At 56.2% G+C, this 12,218-nt stretch overlaps 1 protein-coding gene across 1 annotated transcript; it reads right to left on the bottom strand.

Moving 5' to 3' along the window:
- Nucleotides 1–1,717: 1,717 nt before the first annotated feature.
- Nucleotides 1,718–4,475, bottom strand: LOC135456942 (D(1) dopamine receptor-like). Its single transcript, XM_064731149.1, has 2 exons — nt 3,207–4,475; nt 1,718–2,546 (listed from the first exon to the last, which is right to left on the bottom strand). Exons 1-2 carry the CDS (start codon nt 4,310–4,312, stop codon nt 2,363–2,365), a joined length of 1,290 nt encoding a protein of 429 aa, XP_064587219.1. The 5' UTR covers nt 4,313–4,475; the 3' UTR covers nt 1,718–2,362.
- Nucleotides 4,476–12,218: the final 7,743 nt, after the last annotated feature.

The raw sequence follows: 12,218 nt of genomic DNA, 5'->3' as shown, positions 1-12,218 counted from the left end.
CGGCTCCTCCCACTCCATCCCGGCTCCTCCCGCTCTATCCCGGCTCCTCCCGCTCTATCCCGGCTCCTCCCGCTCTATCCCGGCTCCTCCCGCCCCATCCCGGCTCCTCCCGCCCCGTCCTGGCTCCTCCCGCTCTATCCCGGCTCCTCCCACCCCATCCCGGCTCCTCCCCCTCTGCCCCGGCTCCTCCCGCTCGGTTCTGGCTCCTCCCACCCCATCCCGGCTCCTCCCACCCCATCCCGGCTCCTCCCGCTCTATCCCGGCTCCTCCCGCTCTATCCCGGCTCCACTCGCTCTGTCCTGGATCGTTCCGACCCGTCCCAGCTCCTCCCGACTGATCCGAACTTTTCCGTCCCCGTCCTGGCTCGTTCCCTTTGCTCTGGGCTCCTCTCTGCCTGTCCTGGCTCTTCCCCTTCATCCCGATTCTCTCCCTCTCACTCCCGGTTTTTCTTCCTCCTCATCCCGGTTCTTCCTCCCCGTCCCGGCTCCATCCCCGGCAGCGCTCCTGGCCCTGCTCCCCCCAAACCCTCCCGGGCCGGGTTCATCCCCTGTCCCCGTTCGGCTCCGGGCGCTCCAGAATCGCCGCTGAGATCGGGGCAGCAGCCGGGGCTGATTTCAGCCTGCCCGGAGCTGCTTTCCCTGGAAACAACCCCGGCCTCGGCTGTCCCGGGGGAGCAATCCCGGCCTCGGCTGTCCCGGGAAACAACCCCGGCCTCGGCTGTCCCGGGAAACAATCCCGGCCTTTCCCGGGCAAGGGGAGCAGGTTCCAGTCTGGAAATAAAGTCAGGCAAGACATCAACCCCCAGCAGCCACATCCCGTTATCCTCACCCATGCTCACTTCTCCCTTTCCCTGTTAAAGCCATTCTTCCTAAAATTCCCGATTTTTTTTCTGGCTGAAAAATCACTTGAAGGCCAGCAGTCATTCCCTGTCTCGCTGCAATTCCAGCTGGGAAAGCAGCACAATTCCACATCCCCTGCACGGGGTTAATTCCCACACTCTCCCAGCCCAGCACATTCAAATGTGGCTGGTTTGGACTGGTTTGGATTAGGAGGAACCTCCAATTTTCCCCCTCTATCTGCTGATTTCCACGTGGATTTGATGCTTTTCCTCCTTTCCCTCTTTTGCAAATATCACTTTTCTCAGGCCCCTCTGCTCCTCACCCCAAAAAAACCAGAATCTGTCCCCAGGTCACCCATGGCACTTCCAGAGCTCCAGGAGTTTTTTTTGGGATTACAGAGTGTTGGGATCTATAAAATTAGAGGGTTTTGAGAAAATGGTAAAAAAGATCCCTGCCCCAATCCCTGCTCTGGGATCAGCCCCAGCCTGGAATAATTTCACCCACCCCAATGTGGAATTTGGGATGGGAGAAGGGAAAAGGAGGAGGAGGAGGAAGACGCTTCCTGGTGGGATTGCAGAGGAAACCTGTGCAAGGAAAAAAGGGGAAAAGGAGCCACATTCTGCAGCCAGGTGAACAAGGGGGGTCTGTGCCCAAGGCAGCCCCAGTCCCACCAGTTTGGAGCCGTTCCCATTTCCCAGTCTGCCCACAGGAATGTCTGTAACACACTGGGATTCCTTCCAGAGCCTGGCAGGTTTGGGGCTGGCTCTGTCACCCCCTGTCCCTCCTGGTGCTGGGTCAGAGCTGCTGCAGGAAAATAGCAATAATTAAACACATTAATTTAATGAAATAATTAAATACAGGTAATAATAGGACACACAATGGGTCACTTCACCCTCTTTGTTGCCTTTCCTTTGCAGTCCATCACAGACACACCGAGCCGGCTGCTTTCCCCCATCCCTTTACAAACCATCCTGGATTAAGCACCAGAATTTTGCCACACATATCAAGAACCTCTTCCAAAACAGTTCTGGGAAAAGCTGAGTGCTCCCTCCTCTCTTGTGCCAAGCCAGGAGTTCCCAGCACCACACAACACCCTGAATTATAAGTATTAATTATAAATTAATACAGCAGCGTTCACCGTTCAGTTTTCACCCCTCTTTTCCCACTCAGGCTCAATGGAAGGCGCTGCTGGCCAGAGGGGGAATCCTCCCCAGCTGGACAGGGGTCCCACACCCAGGAAGGGGGATCTGAGGTGGGGAGGAGCCTGGAGAAACCCTCTCCAAGGCCACTTTGGGATGGGAGAAGGGAAGAGAGGAGGAAAAGGAGGAAGATGCTTCCTGATGGGATTACAGAGGAAGCCTGTGCAGGAAAAAAGGGGAAAAGGTAAACAAGGCAGCCCCAGTGCCACCAGGCCAGGGACCAGCTGGATTTGGCCAGCTCCTCTCTCAGCTCCTCAGAAAACAGAAATGTCCCCGCTCCCCTCTTTACTGGAGACCTTCCCACCCCTCTTTTCCCACCCAGGCTCAATGGAAGGTTCTGCTGGCCAGAGAGGGAATCCTCCCCAGCTGGACGGGGGTCCCACACTCAGGAAGGGCATTCTGAGATGAGGAGGAGCCTGGAGAAACCCTCTCCAAGGCCACCTCGGGGTTCTCCACCTGTAGCACGGCGTGGGGCAGCAGCTGGGGCGGGCTGAGGCTCTGCAGAGCCCTGTGCCCAGAGGTGTTGGGATGGAAGGACACCGGCCCGGAGGTGTCGGGGTGGAAGGACACCGGCCCGGAGGTGTTGGGATGGAAGGACACCGGCCCGGAGTTGTCAGGATGGAAGGACACCAGCCCGGAGGTGTCAGGACAGAAGGACACCGGCCCGGAGGTGTCAGGGTGGAAGGACACCAGCCCGGAGGTGTCAGGACAGAAGGACACCATCCTAGAGGTGTTGGGATGGAAGGACACCAGCCCGGAGTTGTCAGGACAGAAGGACACCAGCCCGGAGTTGTCGGGGTGGAAGGACACTGGCCCGGAGGTGTCAGGGTGGAAGGACACCGGCCCGGAGGTGTCGGGGTGGAAGGACACTGGCCCGGAGTTGTCAGGACAGAAGGACACCGGCCCGGAGGTGTCAGGATGGAAGGACACCAGCCCGGAGGTGTTGGGATGGAAGGACACCGGCCCGGAGGTGTCAGGACAGAAGGACACCGGCCCGGAGGTGTCAGGATGGAAGGACACCGGCCCGGAGGTGTCGGGGTGGAAGGACACCGGCCCGGAGGTGTCAGGGTGGAAGGACACCGGCCCGGAGTTGTCAGGACAGAAGGACACCGGCCCGGAGGTGTCAGGGTGGAAGGACACCGGCCCAGAGGTGTCAGGACAGAAGGACACCAGCCCGGAGGTGTCGGGGTGGAAGGACACCAGCTCGTTGCTGAAGGTCACCGTCTCCACGGCGCCGCCGCGGCACAGGCAGCCCCAGCCCAGCAGGGAGGCGAAGGCGGCGCGGAACTCGGCGTTGAAGGCGTAGATGATGGGGTTGAGGGCAGAGTTGGCCCAGCCCAGCCAGGTGAAGGTGCTGAGCACGGCCCTGCTGACGCACGGCGACGCTCCCGGGACCTGGAGCTCGGGGTCGCAGAAGGGCACCAGGCAGTTGAGCACGAAGAAGGGCAGCCAGCAGCACACGAAGACGCCCACGATGATGGAGAGGGTCTGCAGCACCTTGGTCTCCTTCTTGAGGGAGTTTTTCAGGGAGGTTTCCCGAGGGTGGTCGCTCCGTCCCGCCGGTGTCTCCAGGGAGGAGATGCCGCGGAGCTGGCGCCGGGCCAGGCGGAAGAGGCGCCCGTAGGTGCACACCATGATGGCCACGGGGATGTAGAAGCTGATGAGGGACGAGGAGATGGCGTAGGTCCTGCTGAGGCTGGGATCACAGCTCCCCTCCTCCGCAGAGCCGTTAGACCCCAGCTGCTCCCGGGCCTTGTGCCACTGCAGCTGCACGGGGAGGAAGGAGATGAGGAGGGACAGCAGCCAAGCCACCGCGATGGTGACGAAGGCCAGGCGCTGTGTCACCCTCCTCTGGTGGCGGAAGGGCTCGGCGATGGCCCAGTAGCGCTCGACGCTGATGAGGCACAGGTGGAGGATGGAGGCCGTGCAGCACATGATGTCAAAGGCCACCCAGAGGTCACAGAAGGCCCCGAAGGGCCAGAAGCCCAGCACGTCGCTGGCAGCCCTCCAGGGCATCACCAGCACGGCCACCAGCAGGTCGGACACGGCCAGGGAGACCACGAAGAGGTTGGTGACCTTGGAGCGCAGGTGTGGGAACCTGAGCACGGCCAGGCACACCAGGGCGTTCCCCAGCAGCGTGGTGAGGATGAGGAGGGACAGGCAGGCCGCTGTCACCACCCGCAGGGACAGCGGGGAGTGGCTTTGGGCTGCCCAGCCGGTGGCACTGAGCCCGTCCTGCCCAGCTCCTCCTGCCGAGGGGTAAAACCCATCCATGGCTGCCCCTTGTCCTGGACTGTCAAGCAAATTGTGTTCTGTTCACCATCTGCTCGTCAGCTGTCTTCTGTTCAGTGGGCAGTTCTCCTTATCTCTTCCACAACCGGGGGGACATCTGCTGATAAGAGGCCATTGAATGTCACTGCATGGCTGATAAGAACTACAGCATCCCATTGGGAGATGTGAGCCCAGAGGGAGGAGCCAAGCATTCCTGCCTGGATATAATCTGGGGATTCTGGAACATCAGCCAAGCATTCCTGCCTGGATATAATCTGGGGATTCTGGAACATCAACCAAGCATTCCTGTCTGGATATAATCTGGGGATTCTGGAATGTTGGGGGAGATTTAACAGGAAAGCCTTATAAATATGATTGCCTGGCAAAAGATTTTAATATAGAAACTATAAGTGAGATTGAAATGAAAGCAAGCTTTGAGATCCCTCAGTTACTGAACAACTGGAAAACAATGGTGTGGCTGCTGAAGGTGATCCCCTTTTGATGGAACAACACCCTCTGCTTGCAGGCAGGCCCAAGGGTCAGAGCAGACCCTGCAGCTTGGGAGAAGGGCCCAAAGAGGAGTTTTTAGGGTTTAAAATGTAACACAGGATGGTAATGTAATGATTCTTATAGGCTGTATGGAAATGCTGTAGGATTTGTATCTTGTACTGGATTGGTTAGTGAGAATTAGAATATTCAGCACAGAAGAAGATTTACTGTATTGCAATGGGAACATCGCTCTCTTACCCTTTTTACTCTCTCACCCTCTCATCCTCTCTCCCCCTCTCTTCTCTCAGCCTGCTCTGAGCTGTGCCTGGCAGCTCCCAGCAGGGCCCTTTGCAATAAACCCCAAATTCCTGACCTGGCTGCAGAGATCTCTCGTCTCCGTCCATCCTGACTGTCCCCGATGCTCCTACATTGGAACACCAGCACGGCTTCTGCACTGGGTTCCCCAGAGGAGCAGCAGCTGCCTCTGCCCCTGGATCTCCAGAGGAGACTCCACCCTTGTCCAGGATCCTGCTCCAGCAGAACCAGCCCTGGCACTGCAGGAGGGCTGAGCCACAATTCCAATGGCACTGCTGCCAACACCCTGACCCACAGGGTGTCAGGCTGGGTTCTGACTCTGGCAGGGTTGGTTCAGTTCACTGCATTGTTTATTTTATCCTTTTATTTTCTTCCCTATTAAAGAACTGTTATTCTTGCTCCCATATTTTTGCCTGAGAGCCCCTTAATTTAAAATTTATAGCAATTTGGAGCGAGAGGATTTTACATTTTCCATTTCAGGAGAGGCTCCTGCCTTCCTTAGCAGACTCCTGGCTTTCAAACCAAGACACCCATTTATCCCTTCCTGCTGAGGTTTCTCAGGGCTCCATCAGCATCCAGAGCCCCTTTTCCCTTTCCCCTGCTCCCACAGCATCTCTGGAGCCCCAGCTGCAATCCAGTCCTGCTGCCAGCCCAGGAAAAGTGCTGGAAGCTCTCGGTCCTTTCCAGGTTTCTGCTGACAGAATTTTTGGATTTTTGGAGTTTGGATTTTCCCTCCTGCCTCCCACCCCAGTTCCCTTCCTCTGCTGCTCCCAGGAGCCAAACTCACCTCCGGGGCTGGGGAGGCTTTGCTGCAAATCTTCAGCTGCAAATCTTCTGCTGCAAATCTTCTGCTGCAAATCTTCCTCCCTCTCCTCTCTCCTCTTCACCTGCCGGCGCTCCTGCAGAATTCCCAGATCCCTCCCGTGGCCAGGCTGGGATTCAGTGCCAGGAATGAGCGGGGTCTGAGCTCCCTCTGTTCCTGCAGCCCCTCCCTGCTCACAGCGCTTCCCTCCGGAGCCAAATCCCTCTGCCTTTGGCTCAGGTGGGATCCGGCTCTGCCCCGGGAGCTGGGAGAGATGTGGATCCACAGGGGGAGTCACTGGGAGCTCGGTGAGAGGGTTCGAGGGGGAGAATAATCATTCCAGCCAGATTTGAGGGTCCTCAATGCAAATGAGCACCGAAATTTATTGTGATTTCTGCATAAATGATGCCTGATTGCCGTGCCCAGGCACTGAGTCACAGCTCAGAGATGACCCCAAACCAATCACTCCTCCCTGCCCTGAGCTGGTGCAAAATTGGCATTTGCTGTCCACTGCAAAATCCCTTCTCCAGGACAAAAAATGAAAAAAACACATCTAAAAATCCTGTACAAACCTGGAAGTTTTTTTCTTTTTGAAAGTCTCACACAAAGCAGCTTCAGATCTTTTTTTCAGCACAGGTTACCTGCAGAACCAGTGAGGGTGAGGATAAGTTTTTTAATCCTTGATAAATGGATTTTACTTTCAGTAAAGTGGTGTAAAGTTGCTTCTCTTCCAAGTTCATCATAATTTCCTTAATTCCCAGCTCGTTCCACATCAGCTTTCACCTCAGGGATAACTGGTTCAATTAACGAGAAAGTCAAGATCCTTTTCCAGTCAGGTGTGGATGTGGCACTTGGGGACACAGTGTGGGGGTGGCCTTGATGGCCTGAAGATCTTTGCCAAACTTAACTCTAGAATTTCATGTTTTGGAGATCCTAAGGAGGAGGAGGAACTGATTTGTGTCTCAAAGAAGGATTTCCTGGAAGCCTCCTGGCTTGGGATGTGCCGCCATGGGCTGCCACTGCAGCTGTGACTTACGGAGGTGACAGATCAGGGCCACCCTGCCCTGTGTGACAGAGCCAGTGCCACCCTGCCCTGTGTGACAGATCCAGTGCCACCTATGCTTTGTGTGACAGATCCAGTGCCACCCTGCTGGGCTGTGACAGATCAGGGCCACCCTGCCCTGTGTGACAGACCCAGTGCCACCCCTGCTCTCCTGAGAACTGCCAAAGTGAGGTGGGGAAAAGCAGGACAAGGATTTGCAAATCCTGGGCACAAAACGAGTTGGTTCAGCTCTAATTCGTTCCCTCTGTGCCCGGAGTGTGATCCTGGAGCATCCCTGACCTTGCCTGTCCCTGTCACCTCAGGGGAAAGAGCCACCAGAGCACCCTGAGCTGGCTCAGCTGAGCCCGGGTCCATCAACCCAACTCTGCTAAACCCGGATCCATCATCCTGGGATTGCTGAGCTCGGATCCATCATCTCAGGATTGCTAAACCCGGATCCATCACCCCGGGATTGCTGAGCCCGGATCCATCATCCCAAGCTGGCTCAGCTGAACCCGGGTCCATCAGCCCAGCTCTGCTAAACCCGGCTCCATCACCTTGGGATTGCTAAACCTGGGTCCATCCCCCCAAGCCGGCTCTGCTGAGCCCAGATCCATCAGTCCAGGGCTGCTAAACCTGGATCCATCACCCCGAGCTGTCTCTGCTAAACCCGGATCCATCACCCCAGGATTGCTGAACCCAGATCCATCACCCCAGGATTGCTGAACCCGGGTCCATCAACCCAGCTCTGCTGAGCCCAGATCCATTGCCCCAGGATTGCTGAGCCCGGATCCATCACCCCGAGATTACTAAACCTGGATCTATCACCCTGGAATTGCTAAACCTGGATCCATTACCCCAAGCCGGCTCTACTAAACCCGGATCCATCACCCCGGGATTGCTGAACCCGGGTCCATCACTCCGAGCCAGCTCAACTGAGCCCGGATCCATCAACCCAGCTCTGCTAAACCCGGATCCATCACCCCGGGATTGCTAAACCCGGGTCCATCCCCCCGAGCCAGCTCTGCTGAGCCCAGATCCATTGCCCCAGGATTGCTGAGCCCGGATCCATCATCCTGGGATTGCTAAACCCGGGTCCATCACCCCGGGATTGCTGAGCCCGGATCCATCATCCCGGGATTGCTAAACCCGGGTCCATCATCCCGGGATTGCTAAACCCTGGTCCACCGCCCCTAGCCGGCTCAGCAGGACCAGCCCCGATCCGTTCCCAGCAGGGGCCGATGTTCCCTGAAGCCACAGCCGGGCTCGCTCTGGGTGTCCGGGCGCTCGCTGTCCCCGTGTCGCGGCCGCAGCTCGGTTTAATTAAGCCCCGGATTAATTAGCGGCGGCTGCAGCGCCGGGGAGCGAGGGTAGGTGGCACCAGCGGCCGCTCCCGGAGCAGCGCCGGCCTCGGGAATTGGGGATCCAGCGGGGGAAAGCGGGAGCGGGGGCAGGGCCAGGGCAGGGGCAGGGCCGGGGAGCAGGGCAAGGCTCTTCCCTGAGGGGGGAATAAACCCCGGGACAGCCCCCTGAGAACGGGCACGGCCTCCGGGAGATCCAGGAGCGTTTGGACACCGCTCCCAGGCTGGGATTTGGGGTGTCCAGGTCCGTTCCCTCTCAGGATGCCCCAATGCCCTCAAGGCAGATCCCTCACCCACCCAGGGATGCGCTGCCCGTGGTGCCCCACGGGGCATTTTCCTCCCAAGCCCCGCTCTGGGCATGAAGGTTTTCAGGGGCTCAGAAACAAACACCAGGATGCTGTCACTGCTGTCACTGCTGTCACTGCTGAGCGGTTGAGCAGGGTGGCAGTGCCCTGTGACAGCGCAGGGTGGCACTGATCTGTCACACAGGGCAGGGTGGCACTGATCTGTCACACAGGGCATGGGTGGCACTGGATCTGTCACACAGAGCACTGGTGGCACTGATCTGTCACACAGAGCAGGGTGGCACTGGATCTGTCACACAGGGCAGGGTGGCACTGGATCTGTCACACAGGGCACTGGTGGCACTGGATCTGCCACCTCCATAAGTCACAGCACAGGGTGGCAGTGGCAGCCCATGGTGGCACATCCCGAGCCAGGAGGCTTCCAGGAAATCCTTTGAGACACAAATCAGCTCCTCCTCCTTGGGAGCACCAAATGTAAAATTATGGACTTAAGGTTGGCAAAGACCTTCAGACCATCAAGGCCACCCCACACGGTGTCCCCAAGTGCCACCTCCACACTTTTTGAACCCCTCCAGGGTTCCAGGCACCCTTCCAGTGCCTGACATTTTCCATGAAGGATTTTGTCCCGATTTCCTACCTAAACCTCCCCTGGCACAACTTGAGGCTGTAGGAAAGGATCAGGAAAGGATCTCCCCTTCAACTGGGGATGGGATCCAGGGGATGGGATGGGATGGGATGGGATGGGATGGAATCCATGGGATGGGATGGGATCCATGGGATGGGATGGGATCCATGGGATGGGATGGGATGGGATGGGATGGGATGGGATCCATGGGATGGGATGGGATGGGATGGGATCCATGGGATGGGATGGGATGGGATGGGATGGGATGGGATGAGATGGGATCCATGGGATGGATGGGATGAGATGGGATCCATGGGATGGAATCCATGGGATGGGATGGGATCCATGGGACCCATGATATGGGATGGGATGGGATGGGATGGGATGGGATGGGATGGGATGGGATGGGATGGGATGGGATGGGATGGGATGGGACCAATGAGATGGGATAGGATGGGATCCATGGGATGGGATGAGATGGGATGGGATGGGATGGGATGGGATGGGATGGGATGGGACCCATGAGATGGGATAGGATGGGATCCATGAGATGGGATCCATGGGATGGGATGGGATCCATGGGATGGGATGGGATGGGATCCATGGGATGGGATCCATGGGATGGGATGGGATGGGATGGGATGGGATGGGATCCATGGGATGGGATGGGATCCATGGGATGGGATGGGATGGGACCCATGAGATGGGACAGGATGGGATCCATGAGATGGGATCCATGAGATGGGATCCATGGGATGGGATCCATGGGATGGGATCCATGAGATGGGACAGGATGGGATGTGGCAGACATTTCTTCATAGAAATCCTTTCTTTGGGATTTGTCCCTCTTCTGGGAAGCAGAGCCCCAGAAAAAGAATGTAAACAAATTGTTATTGGCTGCTGTGAAAATGTGGCAGGGGTTCCCGTGATTGGCCCTCCTTCCATGTGTGCCATTAAGGGCCAATCACAGGAGCAGCTCAGGGGAGATTCCTTGAACACAGAACTTTGTTATTCATTCCTTCTATTCTATTCTTAGCTTAGCTTAGCAGTCTCTGCAAGCTCTCTCTTTATTCTTTTTAGTATAGTTATAATGTATTATATATCTTATATCAATAAATCCAGCCTTCTGATCAAGGAACAAGATTCTCGTCCTTCTCTCACCACAGTGACCGTCTAAGGTCACTGTAATAATGGGATCCATGGGATGGGATGGAATCCATGGGACCCATGAGATGGAATGGGATGGGATGGGATCCTTGAGATGGGATAGGATCCATGGGATGGGATGGGATGGGATCCATGGGATGGGATGGGATGGGATTCATGGGATGGGATGGGATGGGATTCATGGGATGGGAGAGGATGGGATGGGATGGGATGGGATGGGATGGGATGGGATTCATGGGATGGGATGGGATCCATGGGATGGGATGGGACCCATGAGATGGGATGGGATGGGATCCATGGGATGGGATGGGATGAGATCCATGGGATGAGATGGAATCCATGGGACCCATGGGATGGAATGGGATGGGATGGGATGGGATCCTTGAGATGGGATAGGATCCATGGGATGGGATGGGATGAGATCCATGGGATGGGATCCATGGGATCCATGGGATGGGATGGGATCCATGGGATGGGATCCATTGGATGGGATGAGATGGGATCCATGGGATGGGATCCATGGGATGGGATGGGATCCATGGGATGGGATGGGATGGGATGGGATCCATGGGATGGGATCCATGGGATGGGATGGGATCCATGGGATGGGATGGGATGAGATCCATGGGATGGGATCCATGAGATAGGACAGGATGGGATTCATGGGATGGGATGGAATCCATGGGACCCATGAGATGGAATGGGATGGGATCCTTGACATGGGATAGGATCCATGGGATGGGATGGGATGGGATTCATGGGATGGGATCCATGGGATGGGATGGGATGAGATCCATGGGATGGGATCCATGGGATGGGATGGGACCCATGGGATGGGATGGGATGGGATCCATGGGATGGGATCCATGGGATGGGATGGGATCCATGGGATGGGATCCATGGGATCCATGGGATGGGATCCAGGGGATGGGATCCATGGGATCCATGGGGTCCATGGGATGGGATTCCATTTATCCCATTTCTGGCACTTTGCACCACACCTGCTGCAGGATCCCTGCGGGCTCTGCTGTCACAAACCGAACCCAGCAGCTCCTCCTGGGGGCTCAGATCTCCTCCCCTGAGGATCTGCATTATCTGATCAGCAACAGTTCAGCAGCTATTTTTTTTCCAGGCTCAAGCACAGCACTATTTTAAACAGCTCTCCAGCATGAAAAGATTCCAGTTTGGTGGCAATTCAGCTCAAAGTTTTTATATTTAATTTCCTCACCCAGCAAGAGGCTGCCCTTGATTTCCTCTCCCTGCTGTCTCACCAAAATATCCTGAAAATTCTCCATTCAGGCACCCTGATTACATCCCCCACTCTGCATCAAAGGCAGAAAATTACCAGCCACTCCAAATAAAGCAGCAGCTGCTGGGGTTTAACTCCTAAATGTCACTTCCAGCACGGCTGATGCATCCCAGGATTATGGGGAGTTTATTCCTGCAGGAATTTCCAGGGAAGGGACAAGTTCTGAGATCAGGGGAGGAAGGAGGGGGAGTCAGACTTGAAAAACAAAAATCCAGGTTGGAGGTGAGACCTGAGCCCTGTAAAAAATCCAGGGAGCTCTCCAGGATCAGATCAAACCTCAGCCAGAGGAAACAGCATCAACAGCCTGGGGATTCCTGGTTTAGGCATCGTGGTTTCAGAGGGAAATTTGGGTTTTTATCCTGCAGGCCACTCAATTTACATCGATTTTCTTCAGGCAGAGGGAAAACCAGTACCAGGCTCCCAGTCTGGGCTGCTTAATGACAATTAGAACAAGAAGCTGGGTGAAAAACTGCCCCAAAATCAGCTTTAGGAAT

The sequence above is a fragment of the Zonotrichia leucophrys genome, chromosome 22 (assembly GCF_028769735.1).
Source record: "Zonotrichia leucophrys gambelii isolate GWCS_2022_RI chromosome 22, RI_Zleu_2.0, whole genome shotgun sequence".
Classification (NCBI taxonomy): domain Eukaryota; kingdom Metazoa; phylum Chordata; class Aves; order Passeriformes; family Passerellidae; genus Zonotrichia; species Zonotrichia leucophrys.
Note: the sequence above shows the minus strand (reverse complement) of the source record. Positions and strands in the feature narration are given on the sequence as shown.

Bases quoted from the DNA above. Each gene is read 5' to 3' on its own strand.
- LOC135456942 (XM_064731149.1), bottom strand. From the start codon at position 4,312: ATGGATGGGTTTTACCCCTCGGCAGGAGGAGCTGGGCAGGACGGGCTC. The intron at 2,547-3,206 runs GTCCTTCTGTCC...CTCTGGGCACAG, and splicing joins CCCGACACCTCCGGGCTGGT to GGCTCTGCAGAGCCTCAGCC.